The sequence below is a fragment of the Trachypithecus francoisi genome, unplaced genomic scaffold, assembly GCF_009764315.1.
Source record: "Trachypithecus francoisi isolate TF-2019V2 unplaced genomic scaffold, Tfra_2.0 Lachesis_group14, whole genome shotgun sequence".
NCBI classification, from domain to species: Eukaryota; Metazoa; Chordata; class Mammalia; order Primates; family Cercopithecidae; genus Trachypithecus; species Trachypithecus francoisi.
This window is the reverse complement of record NW_022681459.1, coordinates 41,335,965-41,355,642: the sequence shown is the minus strand read 5'-3', so window position 1 is coordinate 41,355,642 and position 19,678 is coordinate 41,335,965. Positions and strand designations below refer to the sequence as shown.

The 19,678-nt window shown below is 53.6% G+C and overlaps 2 protein-coding genes across 2 annotated transcripts in view; both read right to left on the bottom strand.

The window, feature by feature from the left end:
- Positions 1-15,184, bottom strand: part of GNB1L (G protein subunit beta 1 like) — a 69,694-nt gene extending 54,510 nt beyond the window's left edge. Inside the window, exons 1-2 of the mRNA XM_033232938.1 lie at positions 15,052-15,184; positions 14,674-14,770 (exon numbers count right to left, since the gene is read on the bottom strand). The gene's annotated coding sequence lies outside the window, so the exon portion shown is untranslated. The remainder of the gene's footprint in view (positions 1-14,673; positions 14,771-15,051) is intronic.
- Positions 11,203-14,808, bottom strand: RTL10 (retrotransposon Gag like 10). The gene is made up of 2 exons (XM_033232937.1): positions 14,674-14,808; positions 11,203-12,710 (listed from the first exon to the last, which is right to left on the bottom strand). The coding sequence occupies exon 2, from the start codon at positions 12,474-12,476 to the stop codon at positions 11,439-11,441; it is 1,038 nt and encodes a 345-aa protein (XP_033088828.1). The 5' UTR covers positions 12,477-12,710; positions 14,674-14,808; the 3' UTR covers positions 11,203-11,438.
- Positions 15,185-19,678: the final 4,494 nt, after the last annotated feature.

Sequence of the window (19,678 nt, the reverse complement as noted above, 5' to 3'; positions counted from 1 at the left end):
GATGGGATTCTGCAACAGAAAAGGACATTAGGGCAAATTCAGGAACCCTGGATGAAGCCTGGACTTCAGTCACTAACAATGCATCGATCCTAGCTCATTAGTCATGTGCAGAGCAAGATGCTGACAGGAAAGAGGGCTCAGAAATGCCTCCGTGCACAAGGTTCACACTCAACTGCTGCTCTTGGCCACAGTCTCACAGGTAATGTTTCAAATAAAATATATTGTACAAGATTCTTGTGCTATTTTTTCTTGTGTTACAGTTAATGGTATTTAATTTACTACTAATGTACTATGAAACCTCAATTCCCGTTTAAAGTTTCTGGCTTCGGAGTTAATTTCTATCTCTACTCAAGGTGACTTAAACAGACTTAATGAGCCTAGGCAACACAGCAAGATCCCCATCTCTACAAAAAAAAAAAAAATTTTTTTTAATTGGCCAGTTATGGTGGTACCTGCCAACAGTCCCAGCTATCTTGGTGGCTGAGGCAGGAGGATCGCTTGAGCCCAGGAGATTAAGGGTGCAGTGAGCTATGATCACACTACTGCACTCCAGCCTAGGCTAAAGAGACCTGTCTCCAAAATAAACAAACAGAAAAACAGACTTGATGCCAATTTTTACATGCTTCTCCCATCCAAATAATTTACCATCTTATTTTTGCCCTTAATATAAATTCATCAACAGTGCCCCCGGTACAAGCTAGTACTTATTGGGTTAAGCAAATGAGCTGATGACTTTTATGACCATCGTTACTTCCAGAAGGTGTCTTCTTTCTATGACAGTAGAGCAGCCAGCTGGGGAAAGAGCACTGACCTAACCACTGTTGCCCTTCTCCAGCCCAGCCCACCTAATTTCTCTATGAAGTAGCACAGCCATTCTAGCAGGAAGATGTTGAATTGGCTGGTCCTTCAGGCCAGCAAGAACATGAAGCCAAGGCCATGAGGCCTGAAGCAGGCACACAGGTGGCTGGTGAATGGGCTCCCTCCCACCTCCTGCTTATCCAGCACCTCCCAGGCTACGCCTGGAACCAGAAAGGCACTCCCTAGTCAGGCCTGTCCTGAGCAGAGACCTCAGTGTCATCCCCTGCCTTCCTGGTGAGGACAGACAGCAGTAAGGCCCAGAATCTCAGAACTGTCTCCTACAATCCAGCCTCAGCCGGCAACCTTGACCTCCCAAAAAGCCTCACACACACCACTCCAAGAAGCTGCATCAGACACAGCGCCCCGGGCTGTCCAGGTCAGTTCACTGGCACACATCTCAGTGCTGCTGCTTCAAACCAGGAAACTGAGGTCTAGGCACACCCTTCCCCATCTCTGAAATGCAGGGAGATCAGTGGGGAGTCAGTGGCGGCAGTCAGAGACTAGCCCCCAACAACCCTTCTCAGTCACTGATGTTGTCTGCCCACCGAGGCCTCAGGGGCCAGGATTGTTTCCATGGCCTTGGCTCTTGGCCGGCCCAGTACGGGGGTGGGAGCAGCCTGGTGAGTGATGTCCAGGCCCCCAAGAGGTGGTCCTGCCATGAATAATGCCAAGGACACATCCCCCTCCAAGGGAGGCCAGACCTGCCAGGGAGGGCTGCATAAAAGCTGCACTCTAGCTGCAAACAGGAAGGGATGAGCCTGCTCAGATGGTGAGGTCCCTATCCTGTTACCTGCCACTCATGGCCACAAAGGACCAGACACCCTCTCCGGGCCAAGGAAAACATGCTGCACCTCCCTGTTTGGACCCACGGCTACCAGGGCCAGCTACTGGAGATACCAGGACTCTGCTGGTGTCACCTGGCCTGGGAAGGACCTGAGCAGCTCAAGCTGGCCACACACCAGCCACAGCCCTGGCCATGGCCCCCACCTGCCCACGCCCACTGCAGCCAGCTCCCTGTCCTGAGCGCGGGAAACAGGTCTGCCAACACTAACTCAAACTTCACAAAGAAACCATTTCTGGAATGGGGCTCCGTTTGGCGATTCGGAGTCAAAGGCGCACTTCATAGCTCCTTTCCAAATCCCGTGCATTGTCAGGCCCGGTTCCCCTTTGAAGCCTCGCTGAGTGATTGAAGCGTCTACTTTCTGAGGGGCAGATAGCACCGGGCTGGTAATCTGACTCTAAGCCACGGGATAAAGGTAGTTTGTTTCCTCTCAGCCCGTCTGTCAACACCTCCTCAGTAATTAGCCCTAATTATTACAGAGGGCCAGCCTCCCATTCGGTTATTAAATCAGAAATAGTATCACGGCTGGGCATCTGTCAACGCCCCGACTGGCGACCTTCGATTCATTGAATCCTCTGTCAGTATCCGCCTTTGGAAGCGCCCAGGCGGGCAGGGAGGCAGCGGCTTCAAAGATGCAGATCCCAGGAAGAATTCCAGGGAGGCAGGTAGGCAGGGAGGGCTGGTGCCCAGCAGCCTGATGGCGAGGGGAAGCCAGGCACCGCCCCCTGGGCAGCAATACACAACCCAACCCCAGCCATTTCCCACCTCCCAGGGCTGACCCATGTCAGTCTCTCTGTGGCGGGGAAAAAGGTATGCCCCCAAGAACTCCTTCCCTTGGAAAAGAAAGCACCTCCGGGCCTGCGTCAGGCACATCCGTCTCAGGGAGTGGCCTTGACTGACAGCTTGGCCTGAGGCCCAGCAAAGCCCTGCACCGTTTCAGTGCAGAAAGGGGAATCCGAGCCCTGGCTGCCCAGAGCACTGGAAAGCTGGCAAATCTGCAAAGCAGAACTCAGATTCCAGCCGTAGACACGATTTCCACAGTGGAGCCAAGAGTGCTTCAGTTCTGTAGGTCCCGAGGAAGGACAGCCACCCGTCTCCCTTCTGGGTCTGGGTCTCTTCTCCATCCTAGAGAAATGGCCACATGCTCTGCCACAAGGGCCTTCTGCTCTGGCAAAGCACCTCCACCCTGCTCCCCCAGGGAATGGCTGCCCACCAGCAAGATTCACAGCCTCAGGCCAGGGGCCGGTGCTGACCTCACCTCACTTGGGGCTGTGGCCCACATCCCCTAGGGCTGGCCACCAGCACTTCTCCAGAGGCTGAGACGCACAGTGCCCCACCTGGGGCTCCTGGCCTGCAGTGAGCCAGGTGGGACCCAGCATGGTGCCTACACGCTGAAGCCCACCAGGTCTGTGGTGCCCCTTCCAGATAGGCCCTGCATGTGAGGGAGGGTCCCAGAGATCAGTCACTTGTGCTAGGGACACGGCCCAAGGGGCGTGATTCGTTCCTGAGCAGAGGCAAGCAAGTTCCTCTCAACAGCCCACTGCAGCCTGTTCTCCCCAAGGCACTGCCAGTGACTGCTGGGTGCTCTGCCAGCACTTTGGGTCCTCGTGGCCACCAACCACCACGCTGGCAGGGCCAGGCCCCACTCGGCAGGGGGAGTGGGTCTCATGGAAACAAGGACATGGGTTAGTTTTCTTCCTTGGGGATGCCTGGAAGCCTCATGGCTGGAGCATGAGTGACCTGCTGGCCGGCCCCACAGTCAGCAGGGGCGCCAGGCAGATGCTGAGGCTGCAAGTCAGACTTCTTCGCACTGGGATACGCGCTGCCTCAGCTGAGCCAAGAGGAAATGCCAGAGTGAGGAGCCACCAGGCTGCAGAGGCAGGCAGGATGGGCAGGCAGGGTCTCTCTGTGAGCAGGCATCTCTCGCTGTGGCTGGGGATGTCCGTCGCCCCAGGAGCAGGTCCCAGGAGCCTGGCAAGATGGCAGGAAGGAAGCCTGACTCGGGCATTTTTAGCCAGCCTGCCCTAGGCACTTACGGGCAGAGGCAGGAACCCAGCCAGCAGAGGGGACCGGCCTTTTTGCCCCGGGTGAACACATGGAAAAGCTTGCTGCTTTACAGGAAGCATGATATTCCCGTGCACCAGTCCGGCCTCTGCTCAGAGGCCTGGTTCATGTAGGCCAGCTGCCGGTCCCATCAGGGAGAGAGACAACACTCACAGAGGGTGCAGGATGGGGACCAATCCCCTGGGGCTAGTGCCCCTGAACTAGAGGATGGGGACGTGCCCTGGGAACTTCGTCGGAGTTGGAGGAGGGTGCCTAAGCACGCTGGGGCTGACACTTTCTGACAGGGACTTGCCTGTGTGGCTCCTCCTGTGGTGGAGGCCACCTTGGGTGGAAAGGGGAGGTCCCCTAACACACATAGGTGATGGTGTGGCCAGATGTATGTCTCATCAACTCCTGACCACCCAGTTGTGTGCAGTCAACTGTGCACATGCTTACACATGCATGCCAGCAATGTGCTTGCCACACCCACATCCACAGACATGCGAATGAGGACAGAGGCCAGCCTCCCACTCGCTCTGCCCTGTGGGTACTACATGTGGACCCCTCACTGAGGGGCCCCCCAAGCACAGCCTGTGATGAAAAGTCCCAGCTCCACAACCCACAAACACTCTCCAGTCCCCTGCACTGTTCAGACACACAGGTAAGGTGGGCAGCGCAGGCACAGCAGGGGGCAGGGGAGTCAGATGTCCTCTGCACCCAGGTGGCAGCCCCACCAATGGGGACACAGAAGAATGTGGCAAGTGCATGAGCACCCACCACCCACAGGCCCCAGCCCCGTGACGGGGGGTCCGTGAGGCCAGGAGGAAAGGAGCAGGCCAATGAGAGCACCCCACAGGCCTGGGCTCTTCCCTGGCCAGCCCCCACCCACCACGTCCCTGTAACAGAGATGATGTAGCCCAAAGAAAAACTAAGGGAGCAACGGGCCCTGCCATCCTGGAGAGGCTGTGCAGTGACACGGCACCCCCAAGGCCTGCACCAGGAGAGTGTGAGCACTGCTGGGGCTAGGCAAAGTCCACGACACCATCATCTCTGCCTCTGCATTTGTGATCCAATGTGTTTTCAAACTTGCCAAGACAACTGGAAGAATGGGGGCATGGAGGGCTTCCCTATGAGATAATCAAGACTTAAAAGCTAGAATAACTAGTAAGGGACAGATCAGACCAGAGAGCAGGCAGGTAGGCCAGGCACGGCCCATGGGTGGCTGTGGCCAGGCTGAGTTGCTGCAGCCAGCAGCTGATGCTGAGGCAGGCTGGTGCCCTATGGAAAAAGGTGAAATGGGATCCCCTGTCGGTCAGGACATAATAGGTTATGCTGTGGAAAACACAAGCCAAACTCAGTGGCTTCACACATCAAAAATTTATTTCTTGCTCATATTACATGTGCATCGCGGTCGGCAGAGGGGCTCTGCTCATCACAGGCTCTCGAGGATGACAGCAGACCCCTCCCTTCCACCAGTTACACTTACAGGTGGACTCAAGGTTGAATGTCAAAGGCAGAAAGTTATAACCTGGGAATACAGGATAATGCCTTTGTACCCCCAGGCTGGGAAAGATTTCTTAAGTGAGAAACAGCGTCCCATACAGCACAACTGGGCACTGCCCACCCAAGAGCCAAGGCTTGGCCATCCCCACTCCTCAGTATGGGCCCCGGAACCCAGGGCGTGGGGGACTCTGCACATAGGCATGTGGAGACCATGGAAGCCTGACCAAGATAGCGCTGCCAGGAACAGCAAAGACAAAACCAGAGAAGCCTATCTGGGGCACTGCTGTGGGCGGAACTGTGTCCCTTCAATATTCTCAAGTTCGAGTCCTAACCCCTAGTACTTAGATTTGAAGACAGGGTCTTTATTTTTTTTTTATTTTTTGAGACCAGGTCTCGCTCTGTCGCCCAGGCTAGAGTGCAGTGGCGCAATCTCGTCTCACTGCAAGCTCCACCTCCCGGGTTTACACCATTCTCCTGCCTCAGCCTCCCAAGTAGCTGGGACTACAGGCGCCCGCCACCTCGCCTGGCTAATTTTTTTTTTTCTTTTTGTATTTTTAGTAGAGGCGGGGTTTCACCGTGTTAGCCAGGACGGTCTCGATCTCCTGACCTTGTGATCCGCCCGCCTCGGCCTCCCAAAGTGCTGGGATTACAGTGAAGACGGGGTCTTTAAAGAGGTGATTCAGGGTTAAATGAGGTCATGAGGGTGGGCCCTGATCCAATAGACTAGTGATCTTATGAGCAATTAGGACACAGACACAGGCAGGGACATGGCAAGAAGGTGGCTATCTGCAGGCCAAGGAGCGAGGCCTCAGGAGAAACCAACCCTGCCCACACCTTGATCTCAGGCTTCTGGCTCCAGAATCATGAGGAAATGTCTGTTGTTTAAGCCCCCCAGCTAAAAAAGCTGGGGTTGTCCTTTGTTGGGCAGCCCCAGCAGACAAACAGGTATGTTGCCCTGGGATGGATGCAGGCCCCTCCCATCCTCCCATCCTCAGTAGCACCAACCAGCCCCACGCTGGGTGGCTGCTCGTACTTCTCCATAATGAGCAACCCAGCCCACAGGATGATCAGCTGCTCCCATCCTATGGAACTCAGGTGTGGCTCTGTGGCTTCCTCTGGCCAGGGAAATGGAAGTGGGGTGACACACATTACTTGTGGCCTGCTGTGGCCTTTCCCCTGCCTCAGTGAGCATGGAGAAATACGTCCAGGTGGGCTCTCGTCAGCACAGTTCTGGCAGGCCCCAGCCATGGTGGCACACAGGTGTGAGCAAGAAATAAGCAGAGCCAACTGTAGCGGCGCTGTTGGAGATCTTTGTTACTGTGGCACAATCTGGCTCATGCTGACTGATCGTGTAGGGTAACAGCTTTATTTGCCTTGCTCCTTTATTGCTGGATCTTTGGGCTTTTCCAGCTTTGCTGTTAAAAACATAGTGACACCCATGCGGTGGATGTCAGAGGGCCCAGATCCCAGCCAAGGCACTGTGTGGGCACCATTCTCATTCAACCCTACTACCCACCCCATGAGGAAAAACTGTGGTCACAGCTCAAAAAGGTCAGGGAAGGACCCTCAGCTTGTGAAGGGAGGGGAGAAGGCAAGGCCACCCTCCAGTCCCTGTTTTTTTTTTTTTTTTTTTTGAGACAGAGTCTTGCTCTGTCGCCCAGGCTGGAGCACAGTGGCTGGATCTCAGCTCACTGCAAGCTCCGCCTCCCGGGTTTATGCCATTCTCCTGCCTCAGCCTCCCGAGTAGCTGGGACTACAGGCGCCCGCCACCTCGCCCGGCTAGTTTTTATTTTTTAGTACAGACGGGGTTTCACCGTGTTAGCCAGGATGGTCTCGATCTCCTGACCTCGTGATCCGCCCGTCTCGGCCTCCCAAAGTGCTGGGATTACAGGCTTGAGCCACCGTGCCCGACCTCCAGTCCCTGTTCTAAACCCCCATGTAGTGCCACCAAATCATGACTATCCCTGACAAGAGTCTTCATGCACCGAGTAAGTAGTCACAGCATGTGTGTGCCTAGAATAGTTATGTGGTCAAATTGTAATATTGTATGCTCCCACCAATAGTATGAGAAGGCCCACTTCTCCATACCTCCACAACTCTGGGCATCTAAAACTTTTAAAATCCTGGAATCACAGGCAAAAAAAAAATCACCCATATTTCCGTCTAGTCCTTTTATAATTTTAACACTGAAATCTTTAATCTGGAATATATACTGGCATAAAGAGTGAGGCACGTACATGGCTTTACTATTTTCCAGAGGGTCAACTGCTTTTACTGAATAATCCATTTTACCCTCATTAATTGGAAACACCTCTAGCATGTACTATATTTCCATATTTATTCAGCCCTGTTTCAAAGTTCTCTATTCTCTGCTCATCTGTCCACAACATCTAAGTGCTTTAACTATTGTGGCTTTATAAAATATTCCAATATCCCATAGGACCTTATCCTTAGGACTTCCTATTTTAAAGTTTTCCTTGGAGACAGGTACTTTAAACACCATCTCAGAGGACCCATCATATCCCATCTTCAGGAAATAAAACCTCTGGGTATTTCCAAGGGAAGTGAGGGACAGACACCATGATTGGAAAGCAGAGCCAGCACCATGGCCTGTCCCTGAGCACGTCCAGCAAACCCTGCCAGGCTCTGTGGCTCCTGAGCACCTGCCTTCGGGTCTGCCAGTGTGTGGTGGCCAGGAGAGAAAAAACAATCCAGGGAGAGTGCCTCCTCTCCTGGCCCTTGGTGCGCCTCCTTCCCCAAGGAGCAGGAAAGCAGCTTGGTCATCATGACTGAAAGCAGGTGCTGCAGCGGCTGGCAACAAAGCCACTCTGAAAGGGGCTGTGTGCACTGCCTGTCTAGAAGGCTGTGCCAGAGTCCATCCTTGCCTCCACCCTACCTGTGCAGGAAACCTGGACATCACCACTTCGAGACCCTGCCTCCCTTTCTGGGGAGAGCCCAACCACAATAAACAGGACCCGCTTTTTTTTTTTTTGAGACGGAGTCTCGCTCTGTCGCCCGGGCTGGAGTGCAGTGGCCGGATCTCAGCTCTCTGCAAGCTCCGCCTCCCGGGTTTACACCATTCTCCTGCCTCAGCCTCCCGAGTAGCTGGGACTACAGGCGCCTGCCACCAAGCCCGGCTAGTTTTTTGTATCTTTTTTTAGTAGAGACGGGGTTTCACCGTGCTAGCCAGGATGGTCTCGATCTCCTGACCTCGTGATCCGCCCGTCTCGGCCTCCCAAAGTGCTGAGATTACAGGCTTGAGCCACCGCGCCCGGCCTAACAGGACCCGTTTTAATTAAAAACCAGGTCACCTGAACTCTCCCGTGGACTCTCACGCCTGCCCTGGTGGATGCTGCGTGACTGGCCTGCAGACACATGGCAGACCGTAACTCACACATGCCCAGAAGTTGCCTGGGTCCCAAGGGCAGAAAAGGCCCAAAGCCCCAGTGGGACAGGGTTCAGAAGAGAAGGCACCAATCTCAAGCTGAAGGATCCACTTCAGGTCCTCTAAAGGGAGATGGGGAAGGTGGCCTGTCCAGAAGCCTGTGGGACAGGGTAAGGGTCAGCTGGGTGACTAGGCTGTCCATCCTAGAGAGCAACTCTGGGTTCTACTGCCAGACCCACAGGCAATCCAGGCCACAGTGCACCGGAGGCAGGCATCGGGGAGCAGTCTGACCCGACCCACAAAAGGGTGACTGGGGCCTGAGCCATCAGACGGAGGGCAGCTGTGTGACCTGGCACAGAAGCATGGGGCTGGGCCAGGATGTCCAGGGACTTCCCACATCTGACCAGAATCAAGACTGAACATGGGTTTCTCCTGCCAGCTCCCTTGCTTTGCTACCAGGGCTATACCCACTTTCTAAAAATAGCTTCCCACCTATTTCCAAGGTTTCCAATTGTTTTAATCTACAAGGTATCTGTGCCCTGAAATAACTCACACATAAAACCACCTGAACCCAGAGCCTTTTTTAGTGATAGTTACCATAAAATAATCCCAACAATTTCTGTTTTTCCAAATAAGTGTTTTTTGTGTGTGTGAGATAGAGTTGCACTCTAATTGCCCAGGCTGGAGTGTAATGGCATGATCTTGACTCATCGCAACCTCTGCCTCCTGGGTTCAAGCGATTCTCCTGCCTCAGCCTCCCAAGCAGCTGAGATTACAGGCATGCACCACCACACTTGGCTAATTTTGTATTTTTTGTAGAGACAGGTTTCTCCATGTTGGTCAGGCTGGTCTTGAACTCCTGACCTCAGATGATCCACCCACCTCGGCCTCCCAAAGTGCTGGGATTACAGGTATGAGCCACTGCTCCCAGCTAGTTTCTGAGTAAGTTTAACCAGATACTTGCTAATTAGTTTTTCCTAAAATAGTTGGCTGTATTTCCAATTCACATTTCTGCTTTTTCTTCCAACTTTTCAGGAAGGTGTTTTGTTGTTTTCACAACTGTAAAACTGAAAGGGACTTGAACTTCTTGTCCAAGCACCAGAGTGGAACACACTGCACACACTGGGCGGCTGTACCTGCCCACCCTGTGGTAAACGGCTCCAGGGGCTTCCAAGCTCAGCTTCCACTAGAAAACCCCTCCTTGTGTGGAACAGGTCTTTCTTCATTCCAACCCTCTGGGCCTGGGGCCTCACAGCTCCGGACTGCTGCCTGGTCCTCACTTCACCTACAGCTCAGAAGTCAGTTCTCCAACTGCAGAGCCACCCACCCCCACCTACTCAGCCCCAGCTCCTTCGATCAGACCCTTGGACCCTCGAAGCCCCTGCTAGAAACCACACCTGCAACGCTGACCTGGAATGCTCAAGGCCAGGCCTTTGGTCCTGAGAGAATGGGAAACTGCTGGTAGGCAGCCACTGCACCACAGGCTCAGCCAGTAATCCAACACATGTTTAATGAGCACCAATTGTGTACCAGGCCACAGAGCTGACTAAGACAGAGCCCCTGTCCTGGAGAGTCACAGTCCGCCAGGAGGGAGATCCAAGTCATTTACATCACTGGGGCTTAAGTGCTGAATCGACGATGCATGCGAGTGCGGAGGGCGCAGGGGACAGCAGCACAGCAGCGGGGAAGAGGAGCCTGCTTCAGAACACCAGGCCCGACTACTACAGCGTTAACACACAAAGAGGGAATGCCTACAGCTGAGCCTGGCAAGGGACTTGCATTCTATCTTCCTGCATCCAAACCTCCCAGTTGCCCAGGACTACTGGTAAACAAACCCACAGGAAACATCATTCTGTGCCACGATGCTATCCCACTCACCCAGCAGAATCAAAGTGACCACTTCCTCCAGGCAGCCTTCCTCACATTCCAGCTGGGACAGAAATTACAAGGAGCAGAGAGGGTAGGGTTAGGGGGACAGGCACAGAAACCCCATTCAGGAACCAGGTCCCGGCCGGGCGCGGTGGCTCAAGCCTGTAATCCCAGCACTTTGGGAGGCCGAGACGGGTGGATCACGAGGTCAGGAGATCGAGACCATCCTGGCTAACACGGTGAAACCCCGTCTCTACTAAAAAAAAAAAAAATACAAAAAATTAGCCGGGCGAGATGGCGGGCACCTGTAGTCCCAGCTACTCGGGAGGCTGAGGCAGGAGAATGGCGTAAACCCGGGAGGCGGAGCTTGCAGTGAGCCGAGATCGCGCCACTGCACTCCAGCCTGGGTGACAGAGCGAGACTCCGTCTCAAAAAAAAAAAAAAAAAAAAAAAAAGGAACCAGGTCCCAACAGGACAGACGTGGCAGACCCAGTTCAGTCCCAGCCAGTGTGGAAGACACCAAGGGGGGTGTTTTATGGGGGTGGAGGTGACAAAGATGATGCAAGTATCTGCTGAGAGTTGACCTACAAAACGACCCCCTTGTGGGAGCAGGCCTGGGTGAGACGGCACTTCCAGGAGATGGACAGGGATGCAGCCGAGAGCCAGCAGGAGCAGGGAAAGGGAACAGGGTGGAGGTCAAGCTCTGCTGGAGTAGGGGGAGCTGGTTCTGCTCAGTGCAGAGTCCAAAACAAGAGCATCTTGCCCAGCTATGGGGTCTGAAGTCATCTGGGGACACCACTCTGCTCTGACTGGGGACTATGGGGCTCCCGAGCCACACAGGCCACTTCATCACGAGGGACACCATTGTTCCCGCCTGGGCTGTGCTCAGAACCCAGGAGAAAGTGGTGGCTCTCCTGGGGTCTCCAGGGCCTCCACCACCTACTGTGGGGTACCTAAGGACATCTCCTGGTCTCCCTCTGTCTCCAAAACCTCCTCCTCTGTTTTCTGGGGTTTTGGATCCCCTGGATGAGCGGGGTCTGGTCTCTGGGCAGGATTAGCTGACTCCGACAGTCCAGGTTCAGGTGTGGGGGCTGCCTCCTCTGGCTGGGAAGAGGCTGGTTCCACAGGACCAGGCTTGGAGCTACATGCAGAACTGGGCAGGACTGGGGGCTCCTTGGGCCCAGGAGTGCTCTCCTTGGTCAGCTGCTGCTCGAGCAGAGCACTTCTGGATACAGAGTTGGACCCAGACACAGCAGGGGTGGCCATGGCGGCTGGTAAAGACCTGGGAGCAGTACCCATGTCGAGTGCCAGGCCCTCTAAGAACCTAGCTAAGTATTGCCTCACCACAGGCAGCTGAGGGGCCACAGGCAGCTGGCTGGAGGCCAGGGGCAGGGGACAGGGAACCACGGCATGGTACTCAGCAAAACTGTTCGGGTCTTGAACAACTTCCTTGAGATCCTGGCAGAAGAGCTCGTAATCGTCAGGCAGGGGCAGGTCCCCATCAAGGTAGGGGGCTGCCCAGGCCCGGGCTCGGCCTGTCAGGCGCCTGAGGATCTCGCAGACACGGCTGATGTTGTCCTGATAGTGCTCGAAGCGGAAGGACATGTAATCTCCCAGTTGGGCCAAGAAGCGGTCCAGTAGCCACGGGGAGCCATCAAAGGTGCCTGGGTCTGAGCCTGGCACCCAGCAGAAGTCCACCCTGTGGGGTCGGGAGCTGGGCAAGCGCCCAGCTAGGGGACCTCCTTCTGCAGGTTTACCGCCACGAGTGCCACTAGCTGTGCTCTTCTGTTCCATGGTTGTTCGCACGCACACGGGGTCCCCACAGCAGGGCCGCTCAATCCAGGGATCCACAAGGGGGGTGTATGCCACCCCAGGAGACGCCTGGTCCATCTGCTGCCATGGGTGTGCGTTGGCATAATTGGCGGCTGCCCAGTTGGGAATGCGAGGGCCCTGCTGACGGCACCGGCCACGAGGCATGCTGGGAGCAGAGGGCAGAAGAAAGGAGAGCCAGCACTGCGGCGGGGGGGGGGAGGGTGCGGTGTGGACAGACGTGGCTTGCACGACACAACAGGACAGGGATGGCTGAACGGGGCGTGGTAGACCCGCACTGGTCCAGGTAAGTGCTGAGGATCAGGGAGCTGACAGCTGCAGCCTCAGGAGAGCTGAGAAGAGCTGAGGGACTGTCAGTTGCAGGCCATCATCCGAGGCAATCTGTCCAAAGACAAGGTGAGGAAGAGCAGGAACTAGGCCTAACCATCACCCACTGAACTGGTGGGAAGAGGCAGCAAGCGGGCAACCCTCTGGTACCCAACTAGGAGCTCTGAGTGGAAGGGGGTGCCCAGGGGGCTGGCCTGGGAGGTCTGAGAAGGTGGGCAAATGCTGCCTATGACATTGCAAGGGCAAGGGAGAATGACAGACGCTATCAATTTCAGAAGAAAAGGGGCCAGATCAGAACTGTCAGGGAATTTCAGGATAGCAATAGTAGCAACCTTTCACTGAGTGTCCCATTTGCGCCACCTCCCCCACATGAAGTTGGTACTAGTATTGTCTTTGGGGCACACAGTGGTGAAGTAACTTGTCTGCAGTCACACAGCAACCCATAAGTGGTGGAAGCAGCAGAAACTGGCTGGAGAGATCACAGGCTTAACCACTATACAGCACGCATATTATAAACTATGTTTGTCTGCTGAGTAGGCTCTAGCCACCCCCAAAACTCTGAACAATGCACAGACCGCGTCATTAGGCTCTTTTACATCCCAGCACCAGGCACACAGCAGGTCCTACCTGCATCCCCGACAGCAGCAGTGAGCCTGCTATTATCTGCTCCCTCCTGACCCCACATGCTTTCCAAATTCACCTCTCACAACTGAGTGCCACCTGCAGGCAATGCCACCCCCACCCCCAAACACCACCTTTCCACAGTCCCCATCCCAGCCACAGCAGAGTATCCCAGCCCCCCACTGTAAAATCCTGGAACCCCACTTGCTGTGTCTGCTCCTGCAACTCCAGTCACTTGTGCCCAGGGTCTGGGGAGTCCCAGTCTGATGGCTGGACCTGCCCCTCCTTCTCCACGCAGCAGTTACCTAGGAAGCTCCACAGCCAGCAGCCAGTTCTATTCCAGTGCAAGGAGTCCTCCCCTGGGGCTCTCACACTCTCCAGCCTAACTCTATCCAGCCCCCTCCCCAGTCTCTATGCAAACAGAGACCCACTCACGACCTCCATGAAACTCTCTGCTTCACCCCGCACACAAACTCCACTGGCTCACTGGGAGCACAGGGCCTGCACACACCTTCATCCCAGATCTCCCATTCGCTGGTCATTCCCCCTCAGGGTGAGTTCCTCCAAGGACCTCCCAGGGTGGCCTGCAGCACTAGAACCTGCCAGGGCCACTGGCCCTACCTCCACCACCCAAACACTCTGGAACCCCTCAGGGGATCCTCTCGGGGGATCTTTACCTGAAAGCCCAGCCCATGACCCTGGCTTCCCATCTTACTGCAGGATTATACTAAGGCCTGGGGGCAGCAAACCCACAGGACAGCACGTGAGTCCAGTTCAATGAGCTCTAAAAAACCAGTAACAGGCCCGATCCAGGGCCCAGCTCCTACCACCAGCCAAGGTTAGGTATCCAGGTTGCCCACAATGACCACACCCCATGCCCAGGAGTCACAGTGTGCTACCCAAATCTCTGCCTTCCCTTCTTCCCAGTCCCCCACCATGCCCACTCACCTGCGCACCTGTGGCCCCTGCAGTCTGGGAGAAGGCTTCCCTGCACCAGCCAGCCAGGCGTGCTTCGGACCTGAGCCTTCCTAACCCTCGGCCCCACTCTCACCATTTTGAGAACCTTAGCACTCCCACGCCTATCAGTCTGTTGTTCCCCCTACTTTTCTCCCCACACTGCCTGGCACAGAAGACTTTCGGCCCTTCTGGACTGGTCAGCACTATCCTAAAGGGGCAGGTACCACGGCGCATATGTATTTGCGCCCACAAGGCCAAAGGCAGCACCTGGAACGCTGGGACGTTCTCTGCTCTGGGGAGACCCAGGGGCCCCAAGAACAAAACCTGCCCAAAGCCTTAAAGCAAGCTGAGTGCAGACGACTGCACCGCCCGCCCCCCAGCAACCGCCATGCAGGAAATACGAGCTCACAAGGCCCACGGCAATAAGAAGCCCACCCACCTGCGGCTACGCGAAGCGCCCGCGAAGAGGGTCCAGGGATCCGTAGCTAGAGACCGGGCGACGGGCCTCCCTCCGAGGACGAGAGTCCAAGCGCCACCTAGAAAGTGGAGAACGAGATCGGCCGCCGTAAGGCCAGGCAAGGCGCGGACGCGACCTCCCGAGACTGCGAGAATGGCCCGAATGTCTTCAGGTACCCCCCACAAACCCCGGCGCGGACCGAGAAACTGAGGCCCGCAGACCGAAGACACTGCGACCCAGGCTGGGGCTCCGAGTGCCCCTCCGCGGATCAGAAGTCGGGAAAAGACGGAGGGGCACAGCTCCAGGCCCGCGCGCACAGAGTTCCAAGCCGGCCGCCTGGGCTCCCGCCTCCACACTGACCCTCCTGGGGCAGTCGGCGACGCCTGCTCCAAGTAGCGCCGTGCGGCGTCCAACGCCCGATTACGCAGCGCAGCCACGCCCCCAGCGTGCGCGCGACCGCCGTGTACGACCCCGCGCATGCTCCAGGCTCGCCCCACGCGCACCTCCCAGCCAGGCCGCGCCTGCGCTGTGTACCGTGTGGCCGATGCCTCGCAGGCGCTCCCGGTCCCTGCTGGCGCGGTAGCGCCGCGCGGTGCGTGATGGGAGAGCGCGCCCATTCCCACGCCGCGCCAAGTGCCACGGGAGCAGGTGGGGCCGCGTGTACAGGCGCGCGGCGGTTGGGCCAAAGGTACCTCTTATGATCCCCAGCGGGCGGTGCCCGGCGGTCCCTCAGATCCGGGAAATCTGCACCCCGCTGTGGCGTAGACCCAGGGCCGATGCTGCTTCAGCCCGCAGTTACTGTCCTGGAGTCAGCCAGACACTGGGGTGCTGCTGGGCGTCGAGAGGGCTGCTGCCGGGCCGAGCTAAGCCTAGGGAGCTGCCGGTGTCGGAGCGGATGTGGGCATAGCGGGGCTGCTGGGCCTCGAGAGCGCCGTGGAACGGCATGCCCGCGGAGTGCCTCTCATCACCCGTTGCTGGTGCCGGGAACCTCGTTAGGACCCGGTTCGATGTAGCTTCAGCCCGGGCGCGAGAGGCAGGGGGCAGGCAGGCCGAGAGGACCCTGTACCTGCATGCCTGGGGGCTGCAGACGGCCTCTGGGCCTCCTTGTTGTGGGTGTAAGTGTGTGCTTCCCGACTCAGGAGAGGAGAGCAAGGGCGGGCTACCAAGGCCTCCCCACAGGGTTGTGCCCAGCCCAAGCCTGCCGAATCAGCACCCAGATCCGGGACAAGATAGGTGAGGATGAAGTGGTGCTCTTCTCACTTGCACGAGCCGCCCACGCCACCTCTCCTCGGCTTCACGGTGCCTAGAGAAGAGGTGGGAGAGGGTGCAGGCGCCCCAGCTCAGGATCTAATGCCTGTGGGCCAAGGACCTGGATGCAGGCCAGGAGTCTTTGGGGCCACGGGCAGGCAGCCGGATTCACCGGAAAGTGACGCTTCTCAAGGGGAACACACACGTAACACACCAGCTCCCCTTTTGCCCTGGTCCAGTGACTCCTTTCATGAAAGCTCTCTGAAATGTTATCTGCATTTACACCCAAACTCACTCACTTTGATCCCTGAAACGCGAATCAAAGATCACATTGTACCTTCCCTGGGTCTGTGGGGCTTTCAGCAGCCTGGGCCAAAAATAATAAAAGTGGCACCGAGCCAGGAAACGCCTCCTTGAAGTGGGAATGAAACTTGAATTTTTTTCGGTTGTATCTTTCCTAATTGACCTGATAATTTAAACTTCCTCCCTCAAGGGAAAGGTGGGGGTTCCCACAAATTCAGCTTACCTCAGCCTCTAGGCAGCTCAGCCTACAGCTTAGCGCCCGTCAGCAGAGTGGGCACTGGACCTGTGCAAGAGATGAATCCAACTGAGCCAGAAAAGCGCTTTTTTGGTCCAAATTTTTTTTTCTTTCAGGCCCTGTCCTGTGTTTACCAGTCATGCACCACATAACATTTTAGTCAGCAAGGGATCACATATATAACTGGTCATCCAGTAAGCTATGGTTACTTTATTATTGAAGAAAGAAAATTTTTAGGCCAGGCGCGGTGGTGGTTCACGCCTGTAATCCCAGTACTTTGGGAGGCCGAGGCGGGCAGTTCATTTGAGGTCAGGAGTTTGAGACCAGCCTGGCCAACATGGTGAAATCCTGTCTCTACCAAAAATACAAAAAGTTAGCCGGGTGTGGTGGCATGTGCCTGTAATCCCAGCTACTTGGGAGACTGAGGCAGGAAAATCACTTGAACCCAGGAGGCGGAGGTTGTAGTGAACTGAGATTGTGCCACTGCACTCCAGCCTGGGCAACAGCAAGACTCCGTCTCAAAAAAAAGGAAAATGTTTAATATAAATATGGTGCAGCCTAAGTGTACAGTGTTTATAAAGTCTGAAGTAGTATACAATAATGTCTTAGGCCTTCACATTTACTCACCACACCCACAGCAACATCCAGTGCTGCACCTCTTTTCATGGCAAGTGCCCTAACCAGTCCCATTTTTTATTTTTTGCACTGTACTTTTACTGTACCTTTGCTATGATTAGGTGCACTAATACTGCTGTGTCACAATTGCCTACATTGTTCAGTAGAGTCACTGCAAGTTTGTAGCCCAGGAGCAATAGGCCTTACCATATAGCCTAGGTGTGTAGTAGGCTCTACCATCTTGGTTTGTATAAGTTACTCTATGATGATCCCTCCATGACAAAATCACCTAGTGACACATTTCTCAGAATGTATCCCCGTAGTTAAGAGACATATGACTATTTTTTTATTGTGGTAAAATATAGTAACATTTACCATTTTAGCCATTTTTAGGTGTACCATGTAGCCATTTCAGGAGCATTAAGTACTTCATCCTGTTGTATATCCAGTGATCACTATTTATTTCTAGAACTTTTTCATCACTCCAGAAACTGTACCCATTAACTCTTCTTCCCCTCCTACCCCCAACCCCTGGCAACCATCATTCCATATTCTGTCTCTGTGAATTTAATTACTCTTACCTCATATAAGTAGAATCATACAGTATTTATCATTTTGTGACTGGATTATTTCACTCAACGTGTTTTCAAGGTTCATCCACATCACAGCATGTGTCAGAACTTACTTTTTAAGGCTGTATAATATTCCATTGTACACATTGACCACGTTTTGTTTATTCATTTGTTGGTTGACACTTGGGTTGTTTTCACCTTTTGGCTATTGTGAATAATGCTGCTGTGAACATTAGTGTATAAGTATATGTTTGAGTCCCTGCTTTCAGTACGTAAGAGTGAAATTGCTGAATCATACGCTCATATTTTGTTTGACTTTTTGAGAGATTGCCAAACTTTTCCATAGCAGTTGAACCATTTTACATTCCCACCAACAGTGCACAGGAGTTCCAACTTCTCCACATCCTCACCAACACTTGGTTACCTTCTCTTTTGTTTTGTTTTTTCCTAATAGCCATCCTAATGGTATGAAGTAGTGTCCCATTGTGATTTTAATTTGCATTTCTCTAATGAATAGTGAGATTGAGCATCTTTTTCCTGTTTTTGGCCATTTGTATATGTTCACTGGAGAAATGGCTGTTCAAGTCCTGTGCTCATTTTTCATTGGATTTTTGTTTTTATTGTTGAGTTGTAAGATTTTTCTAGATATTCTGGATATTAATCCCTTGTCAGATATATAATTTGCAAGTATTTCTCCATAGGCTGCTTTTTCACTCTGTTGATAGTGTCTTTTGATACACAGAAGTTTTTCATTTTCATTAAAATGTCATTAACTTAATTTCACTAATTTCATTAATTTCCAAGTCCAATTTGTCTATATGTTGGTGGTAGTGGTGGTGTTATATCTAAATCATTGCCAAATCCAATGCTGTGAAGTTTTGCCCTATGTTTTCTTCTAAGTTTTATAGGTTTAGGTCTTTATATTTAGGACTTTGACCATTTTGAGTTCATTTTTATATACAGTGTTAGGTAAGGATCCAGCTTCATTCTTTTGCATGTGAACATCCAGATGTCCCAGCATGATTTGTTGAAAAGACTATCCTTTCCCTATCTTGGTACCCTTGTTGAAAATCATTTGACGTATATGCAAGGGTTTATTTCAAGGCTCTCTAGTCTGTTCTATTGGTCTGTATGTCTGTGTTTCTTTTTTCAGGAAAGTACAGTGTTCAAACTACACAGTCTTGATTACTGTGGCTTTGTTGTAAATTTTGAAATCAAGAAGTGACAAGCCTCTACGTTTGTTCTTTTTCAAGATGGTTTTGGCTATTAGGAGTTCCTAGATTCCATATGAATTTTAGGATGGGTTTTATCTTTCTTTCTTTTTTATTTTATTTTATTTTATTTATTTTTTGGAGACGGAGTCTTGCTGTGTCTCTCAGGCTGGAGTGCAGTGGCGGGATCTTGGCTCACTGCAATCTCTGCCTCCCGCCGAGATCTCGGCTCACTGCAACCTTCACACCATTCTCCAGCGTCAGCCTCCTGAGTAGCTGGGACTACAGGCACCTGCCACCACGCCCGGCTAATTTTTTGTATTTTTAGTAGAGATAGGGTTTCACTTTGTTAGCCAGGATGGTCTCGATCCCCTGACCTCGTGATCTGCCCGCTTCGGCCTCCCAAAGTGCTGGGATTACAGACGTGAGCCACTGTACCGGGCCTTTTTTTTTTTTTTTTTGAACTAGACACAGGGTCTCCCTTGTTACCCAGACTAGAGTTTAGTATCCTGATCATAGCTTACTGCTGCCTGAAATTCTTGGGCTCAAGTGATCCTTCTGCCTCAGCCTCTAAAGTACCTATGACTGCAGACATGTGCCACCACACCTGGCTTTTTTTTTTTTTTTTTTTGGTAAAGCTAGGGTCTCGTTATATTGTCCAGGCTGGTTTTGAACTCCTAGGCCCCGCAAAATATCGGGATTACAGGCATGAACCACTGAACCTGGCCTGTGATAAGTTTTTATATTTCTAAAAATCACTGTTGGGATTTTAATAGGATTGCATTGCCTCTGATGATCACTTT